A 17,093-nucleotide genomic window follows, 5' to 3' on the forward strand; every position below is an offset into this window, starting at 1 on the left:
GCCTGAGGCTCAGGAACCTTCAAAGGAAGAATGCTCGAGGGCGGGGCCTGCAGCCCAAAGTAGGCTGGGATGGGCAGGGCCCATATGCTCAGCACTTTATCTACCTCCGACCTCCCTGCAGAGGCAGTAGCTCGGAGACTGCTGCTGGTTGGGTGCTCTCAGCTCCTGGCATCTGTGAGGAAGGAAGCAGAGGGCTAGCTCTCTGTGCTGAGCCCGAGACAGGATCCCAGTGTGTGGGGAGCCACAATGCCAGCTGAGGTCTGGTCTTGGTCTTAGGGATGGGGAGTTTCAGAGAAAGGAGCCTGTGGCCCCTTAAGGATTTGAGGGTTGGATGGGGTGGGGTCTATTCCAGGAGGTTCCAGAGTGCCCAGAATCCCATTACTTTCCATCTGAGTTCTCCTTACTCAGGGAGTTCAAAGAGAAAGGATGGAAGGGAGCGAAAGGATGAACCAGCCAATGACTGTGTGCATCGCCTTTCTACTTAGGGGACAGGAGTCAGGTTTTACCTCCTGCTGTTCCTCTCTGTGGCCACCAGAGGGCCGCGTGCAGGTAAGTCACTCAGGAGCAGCAGTTTCATCAGCTCAGATGTGCAGTGGAGCAGAGAGTGGAACCAGGCTGGATGCTGAAGTCCTGGCCTAGAGGGGGAGTCGTGGAGGTGCAGAGAAGCCACACTTTGCAGCCAGATTGAGCTGTGGCCAGAGTGTTGATTGCTGGTCTCTCTGGATGTGCGGTCTGAGGCTAAGGCCTGTCCTGGGGCTCCGTCGGTGCCTCTGTGTGGCTGAGGGGGCTCAGGGGAGCCATGGTGGTGAAGACTGTGCTTCCTTCTAGCGGCTCCTGCTCCTATAGCCTTGGCCTTGGGGTTCCCAGAGGGTGCCTGGTGGTCAGGGCTGTGTTCAGGGAACACCCTTCCCTAGTCTTCATCCTTCCAATTCCGTCGATCACAGTAGGCATAATGAGAGCTTTTGGGTTTAATTGGTTGTGGAGAAGAATGCAAGTGTTGAGGATGTGGTAGATTGTGGTCAGCGAGTCTTCTGACCCCTGGGGCCTCACAGCCTCGTGATGAGCCTGTGAAGTGGGAAGGGGCTAGGAGCCAATGGCCAAGAAGGCTGGTGTGAGCGGCATGAAACAGAATTATCCTCACATCCTCTAGCAGGGACGCTTTCTGTTGAGAAGTTCCGGAAGGAGGAAACCTGTGCTCCTTACCTGTCTTTCCTTCCAAGAAGCTGCAAGGAAATCAAAGAAAGATGTCGTAAAGCAGGTGGTGAGTAATAACCCAACTCAGCATCCTTTCCTTTTAACCACTTTTTAGCTAAACAGATCTTGGTCATGGAGATCAAGAAGGGATGTGCCTACCGCTCCTGTCTGCCCTTACTCCAGCTTCCAGCCCAGGAGATTTCTATTGAGAATATTGAGGCTTTTGGGTCCAACCTAGTTGTTGGAGACATGATCTTCTGAACACAAGGAGAATGAGGTGTTTCTGGTGAGTCTATAGCTCCAGTGAGTGTAAGATTTTTCCCTGCTTGTAAGCTGAGAAGTTAGTTCTGCCCTAGTGTCATAGATTCTGGTAGGAAACACGAGCCTCCAGAGGCAGAGACACAGAGCTTGATTACTCACAATGACAGAAGTAGCCAGGGCATCAGCCTTTTCCTGTGGTGATGTTCTGGGTCTCGTCCCATCCCAGTGATGTGAAAAGGGCCAGGAGATATCTGCCCATGTAGTTTCTTTGCCAAGCAGCTCCTAAATTGGGTTCGTCAAGCAAATGTAAGCCTTTTTGGATAAGACAGTTTATTTTCTCTGGGGCTGAGTACAAGGAAGAACTCTGCAGTTAGGGAATCTGAATCTCATATAATGGGCAGCGACCATGCCTGCCCTTACCTCTGAGTTGCAGAGGCCACATCCTGATGTAGACTTGAGATGTGGTGAGGTGTGATTTCTGGCCTCTTCTGGCCAGAAGAAGGCTCTGTCCCGAGGGAGATAGATCTCTGTCTCCTAGGATGTTTGCTCACCAAAGTCTTTGAAAAGGTAGCATGGAACAAAGGCAGTCAGTGTCCACAGAGAACTGTCCTCAACAAGCGGATGTGTGTGGGAGCCTTCAGGATACATTTCTGACTTCCCAGAGTCTTTGTGGTTGTGAGTCCGAGATGGACCCTGTGCTCTCAGACAGGCGGTCTCTGGTCGGTTCCCTCTGCAGATGGCCTGTATCAACTCCGCACTGAGAATGGTGTCATCTACCAGACCTTCTGTGACATGACCTCTGGGGGTGGCGGCTGGACCCTGGTGGCCAGCGTCCATGAGAACAACATGCATGGGAAATGCACGGTGGGCGATCGCTGGTCCAGTCAGCAGGGCAACAGGGCTGACTACCCAGAGGGGGACGGCAACTGGGCCAATTACAACACATTTGGGTCTGCAGAGGCCGCCACCAGCGATGACTACAAGGTACTGAGCACCCAGGTGGGAAGGATGGGGAGCGGGGTGTGGCCGGAGCAGAGCATGTGGAAGGGAGGGCGAGAGACGGGGAGGTGGAGGTGGGGCTGGAGAAGATGACAGACAGAAGCCCATGTCTTGAATGACAAATTCCTCCCACCAAGGCTGTTTGTGTGGTGGGGCCTCATGTCTGCTGGAGGGAAGTGGGGGTCTGGGCACTGCTGGGCACCTGTTCCCTGCAGACCTGAGCTCTCAGCTCCACTGAGGAGTGTGTGTGTGGGTCTTTGGCTGGTAGCACCTCCTTGGCTGGTCAGGCTAAGTGTGTGTCCCTCTGCAGAACCCTGGCTACTACGACATTCAAGCTTGCGACCTGGGCATTTGGCACGTGCCCAACAAGTCCCCCCTGAAGCACTGGAGGAAGAGCTCCCTGCTGAGGTACCACACCAACACGGGCTTCTTCCGGAGACTGGGGCATAATCTGTTTGGACTCTACCAGGTACATGGGGCTGCTGGCTGGGGGTTGGGGACCCTGCCTTTGGTGAGCAGGGGTCACGTGTTTGGGATGGGGTATAAGTCTGCTCTGTCCATATCACCAAGGGCCTCTGCTTGTCTACTACCTCTGGGTCACTATGAACTAGTGTGCTGCCTCTTCCAGAGGAACTGTGAGCCAGACAGGGGAAGAAGCTTAGGGGAGAGGATTGGGGGCGGGCAGAGAGTGAGAAGGACAGGGGTCTTGAGGCTGGTTAGGGTCCTAGCTATGGGTGGCAGGGGGGAAATACACCAGTATTATTCATGCTGATTCCTGAATAATGCCACATGAGGGTATTAAAGCCTCTACTGCCCAGAATGGCAGTATCTCTATTGTCTTCCACAAACTGTATTTTGGATCCCTGCAGAAATACCCAGTGAAATACGGAGCAGGGAAGTGCTGGACTGACAATGGCCCAGCCATTCCTGTTGACTATGACTTTGGTGATGCTAAGAAAACTGCATCTTATTATTCACCGAATAGTCAGCGTGAGTATCTGCTTCCAAAGCCTAGTCGTTAGCCCTTCTCTGCACACTCCGGGAAAGTGTAAGTAAGAAAAGTTAATGATCCTTCAGTTCAGTTCAGTTCAGTTGTTCAATTGTGTCTGACTCTTTGCGACCCCATGAATCGCAGCACGCCAGGCCTCCCTATCCATCACTGTCTCCCGGAGTTCACTCAAACTCACGTCCATCGAGTCAGTGATGCCATCCAGCCATTTCATCCTCTGTCATCCCCTTTTCCTCCTGCCTCCAATCCCTCCCAGCATCAGAGTCTTTTGCAATGAGTCAACTCTTCGCATGAGGTGGCCAAAGTACTGGCGTTTCAGCTTTAGCATCATTCCTTCCAGAGAAATCCCAGGGCTGATCTCCTGTAACCCTAATGATCCTTAGCATTTATTAAACAAGTACAATATACCAAGCTGTTTTCTAGGAATGTGACATGGATTTTTCTTATGTAGCCATCATGAAAAAACTATAAGCTCAGGCTTCTTAACTAATAACCCGGTTTGATTCTTTTTTCCCTTAGTTTATTTATTTTTAACTTCCCCTTAGTTTATTTATTTTAAACCAATACCATATTGTGTTGGTTTCTGCCATACATCAACATGAATCAACCATAGGTATACATATGTCCCCTCCCTCTTGAACCTCCCACCCCATTCTGCCCCTCTAGGATGTCACAGAGCCCTGATTTGAGTTTCCTCAGTCACTGTAAGAATCTTGCAAAGTTAAAAGCTAATTAATGTGCACAGGTGAGAACAACTTGCAAAGTAATGAGGAAAATTTGTGTTTGTTATGATGGAGAGCTGTTACTGTAAGAAGACCTTTTTAAGCATGATCAAGCCTCAGAACTTGTCTTTGGTGGGCAAATAAGAGTCATTTTACTTTAAAGTCACAGTAATTGGATGAGAAGTGTGCCAGCAGAGACCGATGGCCACTTCTGATCATTGCTTATTCCTGCTGAACCTCTGGAGGTCTTGCTGATCTGTCAGGGGACTCTCACTTCTCCTATGAGCCTTAGACAGACAAGTGACTTTTGTGAGCCTGAGCCTTGGTCTTCTTGCCCCAGATGGAGGGAGGGTCTCTTCTTTCCCTTTTCAAGGCCAGGATGCAGCCGCCACTGTGAAAAAGTGCTGGGCTCTACGCCCACAGATTGGCTGCGACCTGACCTGTTGATTTAGGGAGTTGCGGGGCTGGTCAAAGGGAAGATATTTCCAGTTCGTCCTTTGAGTCCTTGACCTTTTCTCTGCCTCTTCTTTTCCAGGAGAATTTGTTGCAGGATTTGTCCAGTTCAGGGTGTTTAATAACGAGAGAGCAGCTCATGCCCTGTGTGCTGGGGTGAGAGTCACTGGCTGCAACACTGAGCATGTGAGTCTGGGGATGATCCCTGGCTTGTGTGGGCGAGTGTGTGTGTGTATGTTTGTGTGTGTGTGTGTGTACCTGTCAGGGATGTTTCATGGAGCTTGCATTTTTACTCTTTTCTGGCATTTTGTAGACATACTTTTTAAATTGTAGCTATTATTTTTTAATTGAGATTCAATTGATCTATAACATTATATTAGTTTCTGGTATATAGCATAGTGATTCTATATTTTTATATATTATGAAATGATTACTGTGACATGTCTAGCCAACACCCAGCACTACTCACAGCTGCAAATTTTTTTTTCTTGATGAGAAGTTTTACCATCTACCTTCTTAGTAACTTTTCAGTGTTTCATATAGTATCAGACTAGTGGCACTCTGCTGTACATTACACCCGCAGGACTTATTTTATACATGAAGGTTTGGAACATCACTGATGGCCCAGTGATTAGGACTCTGGAATTCCACTGTTGTTGGTTTCATTTGCTAAGTCATGTCCCTCTCCTTGTGAGCCCATGAACTGCAGCATGCCAGGCTTCCCTGTCCTTCACTATCTCTCAGAGTTTGCTCCAGTTCATGTCCATTGAGTCAGTGATGCCATCCAGCCATCTCATCCTCTGTCGTCCCCTTCTCCTCTTGCCCTCAATCTTTACCAGCATAGGGTCTTTCCCAATGAGTCAGGTCTTTGCATTAGGTGGCCAAAGTATTGGAGCTTCAGCTTCAGCACCAATCCTTTCAATGAAAATTTAGGGTTGATTTCCTTTAGAACTGAGTGCTTTGCTCTCCTTACTGTCCAAGGGACTCTCAAAAGTCTTCTCCAGCATCACAGTTCGAAAGCATCAATTCTTTGCTTTGCAGCCTTCTTTGTAGTTCAACTCTCACATCCACAAATGACTACTGGAAAAACCACAGCTTTGACTGCAGGGACCTTTGTCGGCAAAGTGACCCTTTGCTTTTTAACACACTGTCTAGGTTTGTCATAGGTTTTCTTCCAAGGAGCAAGCGTCTTTTAATTTTGTGGCTGCAGTCACTGTCTGTAGTGATTATGGAGTCCAAGAAAATGAAATCTGACGCTGTTCCCACATTTTCCCCATCTATTTGCCATCAAGTGGTAGGATCAGATGCCATGATCTTTGTTTTCTGAATGTTGAGTTTTAAGCCAGTTTTTTCACTCTCCTCTTTCCGCTTCATCAAGAAGCTATTTAGTTCCTCTTCACTTTCTGCCATTAAAGTCGTGTCATCTGTATATCTGAGGTTGTTGACATTTCTTCTGGTAATATTGATTGCAGCTTGTGCTTTATCCAGGCTTGCATTTTGCATGATGTACTCTGGGTACAACTTAAATAAGCAGGGTGACAACATACAGGCTTGATGTACTCCTTTCCCAATTTTGAACCAGTCCATTGTTCCATGTCCAGTTCTAACTGTGGCTTTTTGTCCTGCATGCAGGTTTCTCAGGAGGCAGGTAAGGTGGTCTGATATTCCCATTTCATTAAGAATATTTCACAGTTTGTTGTGATCCACACAGTTAAAGGCTTTAGCAGAGTCAATGAAGCATCATAGATTTTTTTTTTTGGAAAGTGCCTTGCTTTCTATGATCCAGCGTTATGTCGGCAATTTGATCTCTGGTTCCTCTGCCTTCTCTAAACCCAGCTTGTACATCTCTGGAAGTTCTCAGTTCTCATACTGCTGAAGCCTAACTTGAAGGATTTGGAGCATATCTTGCTGGCATGTGAAATGAATGTAATTGTAGGGTAATTAGACCATTCTTTGGCGCTGCCTTTCTTTGGGATTGGAATGAAAACTCACCTTTTCAGTCCTGGTGGCCACTGCTGAATTTTCCAAATTTGCTGGCATAATGAGTGCAGCATTTTAACAGCATCATCTTTTAGGATATGAAATAGGTCAGCAGGAATTCCATCACCTCCAACTTTGTCTGTGGTGATGCTTCCTAAGGCCCTTAAGGCTTTCTTATCTCTCCTTGCTATTCTTTGGAACTCTGCTTTCAGATGGGTCTATCTTTCCTTTTCTCCTTTGCCTTTTGCTTCTCTTGTTTTCTCAGCTGTTTGTAAGGGCTCCTCAGCAACCATGTTGCCTTTGCCTTTCTTTTTCTTTGGGATGGTTTTGGTCACCACTTCTGGTAAATGTTACGAACCTCCATCCATAGTTCTTCAGGCACTCTATCAGATCCAATTCCTTGAATTTGTTTGTCACTTCTGCTGTATAATCATAAAGGATTTGATTTAGGTCAGACCTGAATGGCCTAGTGGTTTTCCCTACTTCTTCAATTTGAGCCTGAATTTTGCAATAAGGAGCTCATGATCTGATCATGATCAGCTCCAGGTCTTGTTTTTGCTGACTGTACAGAGCTCCTCCACCTTTGGCTGCAAAGAATATAATCAATCTGAGTTTGGTACTGACCATCGGGTGATGTCCATGTGCAGAGTTGTCTCTTGTGTTGTTGGAAGAGAGTGTTTGCTATGATGAGTGTACTCCCTTGGGAAAAGTCTGTTAGCCTTTGTCCTGCTTCATTTTGTACTCCAAAGCCAAACTTGCCTATTATTGCAGATATCTGTTGACTTCCTATGTTTGCATTCCAGTCCCCATGATGAAAAAGACATCTTTTTTTATTTTAGCTTTAGGAAGACTTGTAGGTCTTCATAGAATCATTCAACTTCAGCTTCTTTGGCATTAGTGGTTGGGAGATAGACTTGGATTGCCGTGATGCTGAATGATTTGCCTTGGAAATGAAATGAGATCATTCCGTCATTTGTGAGATTGCACCTAAGTACTGCATTTCAGACTCTTTCATTTACTCTGAGGCCTACTCCATTTCTCCTAAGGGATTCTTACCCACAGTAGTAGATATAATGGTCGTCTAAATTAAATTCTCCTATTCCCATCCATTTTAGTTCACTGATTCCTAAAATGTCCATGTTCACTCTTGTCATCTCCTGTTTGACCACATGGACCTAACATTTCAGCTTCCTATGCAATATTGTTCTTTACAGCATTGAGCTTAGCCTTCACCACCAGATACAACCACAACTGGGTGTCATTTCCGCTTTGGCTCAGCCTCTTCGTTCTTTCTGGAGCTATTTCTCTATCTTCTCAGTAGTATATTGGCCAGCTACCGACCTGGGGGGGTTCATCTTTCAGTGTTATGTCTTTTTTGCCTTTTCATACTGCTCATGGTGTTCTCAAGGCAAGAACTCTGAAGTGGTTTGCCATCCCCTTCTACAGTGGACTATGTTTCTCAGGCCCTAATTATCAGGGACATGCACTTTAGCCGCTCAGCGTAGCTGGATGACATGCTCAGTGCCCTGGCTGTCCTACTGCTAGTCCACACTGAACGTTTAAACTTTAATGGGCTATCAGATGTCGGTCAATACATGGCTGGGGGTTGAGGCAAAGGCCCTGCTGAAGTGGTTGGGAAGTGGGTCCGGAGAAGGCTGGAGCTGATGCTGGAGGACTCCCAGGAGCAGGGGGCACTAGCCTTCACCACTGCCGCTGGCCACCCTGGAACTAATCCGCCACCCTGGGGCCAAGAGTCTACCATGGAGCTGTTCTGCTGCCTGCATCTTCATATTTATATTCCTGATGCTTTGAAGATCAATTTCACACTGTAGGGGGCCCAACTGGATCCCTAGTTGGGGAACTGAGATCCGTAACATGCCTGGCATGAACAAGAAAAAAGAACTGAAAGTTTATACCTTTTGACCACTGGGCATAATTTACTGTATTAAAGTTCAATTTAAGTATATTCTCATAGATGATTAGCATTTTTATGTTGTGTTTAAGAAGTATTTTTGTTTGTTGAGGTCACAAAGACATTCTCAAATATTCTTAGTAAATTCTGGAAGCTTTCTGTTTTTGTTGTTTTTGCAGTCTTGTAGAAGAAAACACCATAGGTGCGTTGGCTGGAGACTGTCTTTGATGGGTATTTTGTGACTGGAGGGGCAGGAAGAAGAGGATGTCAGAAGTATGGGGGGAGAACATTCACTTAAGGCCTTCTTCCTTTCACACCTGTCAGTCTAAGAAATGTGACCCTGAAGGACGTCTTCATTTCCCCCCTCAAATATGTTTGCCCATTTGTCAGTCAAAGTGAGGCAGCTGTGTCCTCATGAAAGAGCCCTTAGGTTACGATTCTGAGGATAATGCAGGTGTGGGCCCTGGGAGTGGGGTGGGATGTGTCGCCCCCGACATTGGCTTCCATGGGGCCTTATCGTGTTCATTCGTGCTCATTTGCATGTACCCTTGCAAGCACTGATTCCATAAAAACACATGATAGGGTGCCCACAAAGTGCTTGATGTTAGACATGCCAAGCTGACAGTCATTTGACGGCAATCAGACTGAATGGGATGGAGACACAAGTGCACGACTGCAACGTGGCGTCACCTGTGACAGCAACACAAACACGGGGCCCGGGGCACAAAATGTGGGAGCTCCTACCTCTAATGAGGGCACAGAGCCGATTCTCCAAGTTGCTGACATTGTCATTGAATCTCAAACGCTGTGTGTAGAGTTCAGCAAGTAACAAGGGCAGAAAGATGGCTGTCTAGCATGAGTGACTAGCGTTTTCAGAATCACTGGTGTTTGAGAGACCGTGGGGGTGTTGAAGGGCCCTTGAGCGGTCTTGTGCATTTAGTTAGAAGCAGAAGCCGAAGCTGGAAAAGTCCAAGGAGGCAGGGTAAGCAGGGCCTTTTCCCATTCTGTCCAGGGTGTAGATTTCATGTGGTAGAAGATGTGACTCATAGGAAGATTTTGAATGGAGGAGTGACCTGACCAGCTTTGATGTTTCTAATATGATGTATAACCAGGTGGAGGACATGGATCCAAGAGCAGGGGAATTAGGGGCAGGGAGGCAATGAGGCAGGTGTAAAGCTGCAGATGTGAAATGCTGAGGACCTGAGCCAGGGTGTTCAAGGCCAATAAGAGAGAGAATTAGCTTTGTTTTGCTCAACTGGAGTGTCAGATCTAGCGATATGTAGATGGAGACATGCGGCTGCAGTTGCTGTGGGGTTTCAAACACAGACAATATGGACCTGACTTCCGAGATTTAGGAGTCTCTTGACAATGTATGATTATGCTGATACTAGCAGAAGTCATGGGAAAGGATGAGCCATCATCAGGAGACTGTGGTGTGGCCAGAACCGTGGGGAATAGCATTTGGGAGAATCAGTTGAGGGAAAAGGGTGAGCTAAAAGGCCTGAGAATAAATATGAAGGAAGGTAGAAAGGAATTCAGGAAAGGACATGATTTCAGAGTCCACTGGAGGGAGGATTTCTGGCAAGGATATGGTCAAGGCCAAGTAGGAGGAGGACCAAAGATTCCAGGGGATTTAAAGATTAAGATCTCTGTGGTATCCACAGCCAACCCCTCACTGTGTCTTCTTTCTCTGTCCCCCAGCACTGCATCGGTGGAGGAGGATTCTTCCCAGAGGGCAATCCCTCGCAGTGTGGGGATTTCTCTGCCTTTGACTGGGATGGATACGGCACTCACCGGGGTTACAGCTCCAGCCGGGAGATCACTGAGGCAGCTGTGCTCCTCTTCTACCGCTGAGACTTGAATGTATGAGATGTGGAACCCAGCTCCAAAGTCCAGAAACTCAGAGATGGAAAAATGCTTCCATTTTCTCCAACAAGGAAAGGAGAATAAATTACATCATTTGTGACTCTTAAGATTTTTTGAATTCTTTTTACAAATTGACTGACCCCTGGAAGATGTATTAAAATAATGCCTCTTATTCTGGTGACTTTTGATTTAGACTTTCTGAGTTGGGAACTCCTAGTCTCAGGTCCCAGAACACAAGTTTGTCCGTCTTTCTAGGCAAATCCCGAGCAAGACTGAGGAGCAAGGCAAAGTTTTTCTCATTAATTTTTCCTGCCATATGGTTATTGGCTAGTCAAATCAAGCTCTCAAAGGAAACATAATGAAGAAAAGATGAATATTATTTAGATTCTGTAGGAAAAAAGTTGGATAGTTGAGAGTACCCATTTCCTTTATTTCTCTAGCTTTGACAGTTAAGACATTGTCCCTAAAATGATTCTAGTATGAATTGCAATGTGTGTGTGTTGGGGAGGGTTGTCTCAGCTCCAAGAAATGCACTGACAGCTAGGTGGAGGTCGTACAATTGCACTCAGTGTTGACCCAATCTACTATGAGAAGTCCTCAGATCCCACGTGTGAATGGCTCAGTCCTTGGATCTGCCCCCTGGATCCCCCACTTCAGACACCAGTTGCAAGTCTGGAAGGACTGGCTATATATTTGAAGGTCCAATGAATCCCTTCTTTGGTTCCACTAATTTGTTAGAGTGGCTCACAGAACTCAGAAACAACTGGTGAATGGTGTATTATAAAAAGATAAAAATTGGGAGCCGCCCTATGTAAGAGATGCTCAGGGTGCAGTGTGGCGACAGTGTAAGGAGATGCCATGCCCTCTCAGTGCATCACCAATCCCGATTCTCCCATCTGTTCTCCAATCCAGAACCCTCTGAACACACTTCTTTGGGTTTCTTTTCTTTTTCTTTTTTAACAAAGTCTTCATTACATAGGCATGATTGATTTAATCATTTACCAGGTCAATTGTTTCCATCTCCAGCCCTTCTTCCCTCCAGGAGGGTAAGGGTTTGTAGTACTGATAGTTCTAACCCTTTAAACATGTGGTTAGTCGCCTGGCAACCAGCCTACCTCCTCAGGTGTGATCCAAAAGTTACTTCATTCACATAACACAAGAAACCTTTTTTTTTTTGGTTTTTGTTTTTTGCCTTTTTACTCTGATCACTTAAGAAATCCAAGGGTTTTAGGAACTCAGTGCCAGAAACACAATGAAAACAAAATTGATACTTAGTGTAAATCAGTATCACACTCCCCAAGGATGTGAATGGCAGGATCTGGGCTCCCGTCTTCAGTTGCTTACTCAACAACAGAGCCACACATTGAATCAGGTCTCTGCATGAGAATCCCTGGGATGGGGGGAGCTTGGTGGGCTGCCGTCCATGGGGTCACATAGAATCGGACACGACTGAAGTGACTTAGCAGCAGCAGCAGCAGCAGCATCTGTACAATGCGAATTCGATGACAGCGGTTCTGGCTATGAGCCGAGTGCAGTATTTTATTCTGTTTTGTTCAAAACGCAAATCTGATCATAACTTTCCTCACCTCCCATCACTGTACTCTTTCTCCATTGCTCCTTGTGGATTAGAGCAGTGATTCTCAAATAGGGTGGGAGATGGAGGAGATGAAGGTGCTGTTGTGTCTCAGGAGGACTGCCAGATTTAGCAAATAAAAATAAAGGAGACTCACCTACACTTAATTTGAGGTAAATAATGAATAATGTTTTTAGTATTAAATGTGTCTCCCACAATATTTACCTGGAGACCCTACCCCCAGCGAACACCTGGGAACATTTGGAGACATTTCCTGGACTGGGAGGTGATGTTGTGGGGCTGGAGTGCCGCTGGATAGAGGCCATGGCTGCTGTGAAACAGCGTCCGTTGCACAGGACCCCTCCCTCAAATGGAGAGTGATGTGATCTGAAATGTCAGTAGTGTGTTTGAGAAACCCTGGACACAGGACTTGCTTTATTTGTAGAGTATTGACATTCTGAGTTTCTGAACATTTGTAGCTGAGGGCAAAAAGAAAAATTTAAGAAAATGTGTTTAATTAAAAAATTTCCCCCAAATTTATTTCATTATTGGCCCCAAGTATTTAATAATTTTCTGCATTCAAGTTGATGAAATGGAAATTCATATTCTAAGAGAAGTCAAGAAAATTCAAGCATAATACTTTCTCCACCCCTTGGCCTCCTGGGTCTCCTCTACTGTGCATTGTTTATCTGCCTTACGCATCCACCAAACCTCTGTATTGGCAGAAATACTTGCTCAGTCATTCTCCTAGCACCAAGGCAACTCCTTAATAGGCAACATTCCTTCTTGAGCTCGTAAGGGGTCACCATGACCCATCACTTTGCACTTAGAGAACAGGAGTTTGCCAACTCTCTACATCGTTTAATGTACAGCCGTCTATCTCATAAACCTATATAGGACTTCCTTAGTGGGCCAGTGGTAAAGAATCTGCCTGCCAATGCAGAGGACATGGGTTTGATCCCTGCTCCAGGAAGATTTCACTTGCTATGGGCCAATTAAGCCATGTGCCACAACTACCGAGCCCAAGCTCTGGAGCCTGGGAGCTGCGCCTTCTGAGCCTGAGAGCCGCAACTACTGAAGCCCGCATGCTCCAGCGCGCATGCTCCACACACGAGCGGCCACCACAGTGCGGAGCCTGTGCACCACCACTAGAGGGCAGCCCCCACTGGCCGCTACAGCAAGAGAAGGCCTGTGAGCAGCAAGCAAGGCCCCGCACAGCCAGAGTAAGTAAATAAATGAAAAGAGAAAACCTGTACAACCAGGCGTGGACCTAAAACTGGTAGAACAGTTTCTGGAGCTTTTGGAGAGGCTGTTCCTGGGTTACCATCCTCAGTTTAGCTCGAATAAAGCTCCATTTCTTTCATAGATCATCTGATTAATTTCTTCACTGACTAAGTAATGCATAGGTGACTGGAGGACTGCAGCCTTGGTAACTAGATAGGTAATTTCTTTTTAGCTAGATAGCCATTTTACTTAAAATTGTCCACACTTAAAAAATACAGTTCTTTTGTAGATTATCCTTTGTTTTGATGTCTGCGGATCAGGAGAGGGAAAACGAAGCCTACTGGTCACAGGGGAATTGTATCAAGACCCCTCTTCTGATATCTCTTCCTAGAGGTTTCTACATTTAGATAAACCTCCCACCGCAGAGAAACTCCAAGTTTATGGCCTCCAACAGTAATGCTCTTCCTGTTTACCAGAAGACACGTCAGCTTCACACCAGACACACCATCTAAATGTAGCTCATTCCATGTGAACCAGAATTGTTGACTTTTGCAGAAACACAAGTAATGGGATCCAACTGATATTTAGCTGGAATACCCAAATGAGTGTAGCTGATACCCAGTATCCAAGTATCCAACATTCACTTGACTGTCAAGATCTTCGTATTCTTTTTGTTAAACTGATCCTCCAAATTCTGTCCCCTGAATCACTCCGTAGCATGCAGCTGGAAGTCCCCAGTCCTGTACTGCACTGCAAAGTTATTCCTTGTCAGGTTGCATTTGGCACTGTACCAGGTCATGGGCTGGAACCCAGCAAGCCAGCCCTCACAGTCAAAACAGCCCTCACCGTCAAAGAGAACTGGACCATGGATCGGCAGGTCCAGCAAAATCCAAGTTAATATCACAACCAAGGTTTATTGACTCTCTCTTGTAAGAAGACTTGATTTTGCCCTTTTTCTTTACTGTGTTAGTGAGAGAAGGTAGTACCAAACTCAGATCCAGGCCTTGACAAATCTGGTCTTCATTTTACTTCGATTCTGCTCTCAGAGTGCCATCAGTGTTGCACGGCTTGTGATGGGTCATGCAGGATGGATACTGGCTCTAGCTGCCGGGCACGTGGCCCGTGTCTGTGTTAGATGATCCAAATGTTGAGAATGTCGTGGCAGTGCGTGATTTTGTTTTCACCTCCAGACAACCCCAAACCAGTCCTCCCTTGAAAATGTCTCTGACAGATTTTCCAATGTCACCTCACGACAGAGCGTGAGGAACTCCGCCCATGGCAAAGGTCATGAGGAAGGAGGCTTGGCATACGCAAAGGCATGATCAAGCCTCAGGAAACCCCCTGTTCCCGAGCATCTACCCCCAAACCAGAATCTGTTTTATGCTCTCACTTACACCTCTGACTTCACTGGGGGCTCTCCCCCATAACCATTTCTCTCGGAGAAGGAGTAAACATGCAGCTCCAAGGCAATAAAAATTCCTGGGCGTGACAAGAGTGTTTCAGCTTACAGACTCCTCTGAAGGTTATCTAGCTCACTTGTATAGGTTCGGCCGGCCACATGTGATTGTTTACAGCCTCCCAATCTGAGAGGCATGAGATGTTTTAGACTTACTAAAGGCAAATTCTTTTGGGGAGTTGGAAATTATTAGTATAGTGGGTTGGTTAGGAATTATATTGGCGAAGGGTTTTTCATTTGTTGTGTCAAGAATTGCTGCTAATTCCCTCCTCTGGATGGGACAAGGATGTCTGGGGTCAAACCTCTCTGCTAACAGACTAGCTTGTGTGACAGGATTATCCATACTCCTGCCACTACCCACATGATTGTTTACTACCTCTCAACCATAAACAGCACAGAGAGTATTTGAGAGTCTTAATTAGCATAGGGCTTTTTCTTCTTGTTGAGTCAATGATTGCCACCAGGCCTCCATATCCTTAGGCACCTGGGAATATATTAATCAATGTATTTGGACTATAGAAAAGGAAATATAGTAGTTTTTAAGGTTAGCAATACTAGACTTTTTGAGTTAATAAATTTTCTCTTTGTAATAGATCACTGTGCTTTGTTATAAATCACTGTGTCCTTGTTATGTAAAAATGTAACTTTATCACTATCTTAAGACTAAACAGATCTTAAGGGGAGCATTGGTGAAAGGATTTTCATTTGTTGGGCTGATGTTTGCTGCTAAATCTCCATGTTCCCTGCCCTTATAATGAATATAACTAGTGTATAGGAAGAAGTAATTATTAACCTTTAAGCATATAGGAGAAATAAGTATTAACCTTGGGTTAAATAAATTCCTTTCTTGATTGTAACTCACTACAACCTCACCCTATAGGAATGTAACTTTGTTTGGAGGGTGGTGCCTGGTTTAAGAAAAAACACCCTTGGAAAAAATAATTTTTTGGTTATCAGAAAGAAAGGATCATAAAATCCCTAAGACCTTTCTATGTGAAGCACCTGATTTTGATAAAGGTCAGGACTGCTGACCCCCGTGTGACTCTGTATTCATCCCTATGTGTAACAAAAGGTATATAAGCAAACCCCCAAATAAAGAAATGGGATCAGTTTCCGGAAAGACTGATTCCCCCATGTCGCTTCTTTCTTGCTCCCATTTCTCTGGCTGAATTCCCATCTGGATTCAGCCTCCTTTTCCCCACTACACTATCTCCTACTACACTATCCGTTTCTAATCTCTCTCTATATCTGTAATTAAATATGTATTTTTCCAAAGATGCCAACGCCGTCCCCACCTTCGAGTTCCCTGGATCCACCGGGTCTGGACCCCGGCAGTTTACACACAGCTCAGCGTGTAGGTCTCAATGGCAAGACTGTGAGAAGTCGTCTGGTGTCTACTGAGGGGAAGCTGCAGCCACAGCTGAGGCCATGGGCTTGTTATGGGCTGCGCGGCAGAGTCCTCGCTGGAGCGTGAAGTGAAAGCCTTGTGGTTGCTCTTGGCTAAACCTGATTTGAATGGTAGTTGAAAAGTGAAGTCGCTTAGTTGTGTCCGACTCTTTGCGACCCATGGACTCTAGCCCACCAAGCTCCTCCGTCCATGGGATTCTCCAGGCAAGAATACTGGAGTGGGTTGCCATCAAGTACAGTTGACCCTTGAACTATGTGTGGGTTATGGGCCAACTCTCCTCACAATCTAAAATCTACATATAAATTATAGTTGATCATCTGTACCCATAGGACCTCCATATCTGAGGTTCCTCTGTTTGTAGCCAACATCTGCAGATTCAATGAGTCACAAATTGTGTAGTCTATATTATTTAATATTGGGAAAAAAATCTGTGTGTCAGTGGACCAGTCTAGTTCAAACCTGCTTTGTGCCAGGGTCAACTGCATTTCCCTCCCTAGTATCTTCTTTTTTTTCACCTCTTTATTAAATCTTTATTCCTTATTACCTCATTCCTGATTTTCCTTACTGCTCATTTATTTTTCCTTTCTCTACTTATTTTTGTTATTGCTTGCATTTTTTCTCTCTCCTCATGTCAAGGTGTTGCTGAACCAAGATTCAGTCTTACACCTTGTGTGCAGAAAAACCTGTCTACTGACACATGGTTGTGGTGAAAGAAAGTGCAGCATTTACTGTAGGCGACAGCAACCATGAGTTCATTTTCTAAGTCTGTCTCTTCCTATTTTGTAAATAAGTTCATTTGTATAATTTCTTTTTCAGTTCAATTCAGTTGCTCTGTTGTGTCCGACTCTTTGCGACCCCATGAATTGCAGCATGCCAGGCCTCCCTGTCTATCACCAATTCCCGGAGTTCCTCAAACTCATGTACATCGAGTCAGTGATGCCATCCAGCCATCTCATCCTCTGTCGTCCCCTTCTCCTCCTGCCCCCAACCCCTCCCAGCAGCAGAGTCTTTTCCAATGAGTCAACTCTTCACGTGA

At 45.9% G+C, this 17,093-nt stretch overlaps 1 protein-coding gene and 1 pseudogene across 1 annotated transcript; one reads left to right on the top strand and one right to left on the bottom strand.

Annotated features, from left to right (window-relative positions):
• Nucleotides 1-246: 246 nt before the first annotated feature.
• On the top strand, nt 247-10,384 carry LOC128045282 (intelectin-2-like). Its single transcript, XM_052637780.1, has 8 exons — nt 247-258; nt 486-549; nt 1,151-1,261; nt 2,192-2,439; nt 2,765-2,923; nt 3,324-3,444; nt 4,721-4,824; nt 10,232-10,384. Exons 1-8 carry the CDS (start codon nt 247-249, stop codon nt 10,382-10,384), a joined length of 972 nt encoding a protein of 323 aa, XP_052493740.1.
• Nucleotides 10,385-13,537: 3,153 nt separating this feature from the next.
• Nucleotides 13,538-16,384, bottom strand: LOC128044823 (voltage-dependent anion-selective channel protein 2-like; annotated as a pseudogene).
• Between the last annotated feature and the right edge of the window lie 709 nt (nt 16,385-17,093).

This window comes from Budorcas taxicolor, chromosome 3 (assembly GCF_023091745.1).
Source record: "Budorcas taxicolor isolate Tak-1 chromosome 3, Takin1.1, whole genome shotgun sequence".
Lineage (NCBI taxonomy): Eukaryota > Metazoa > Chordata > Mammalia > Artiodactyla > Bovidae > Budorcas > Budorcas taxicolor.

Coding starts and splice junctions, on each gene's coding strand:
- LOC128045282 (XM_052637780.1), top strand. Junction 2,440..2,764: donor CCACCAGCGATGACTACAAG/GTACTGAGCACC, acceptor GTCCCTCTGCAG/AACCCTGGCTACTACGACAT. Junction 4,825..10,231: donor CTGGCTGCAACACTGAGCAT/GTGAGTCTGGGG, acceptor TCTGTCCCCCAG/CACTGCATCGGTGGAGGAGG.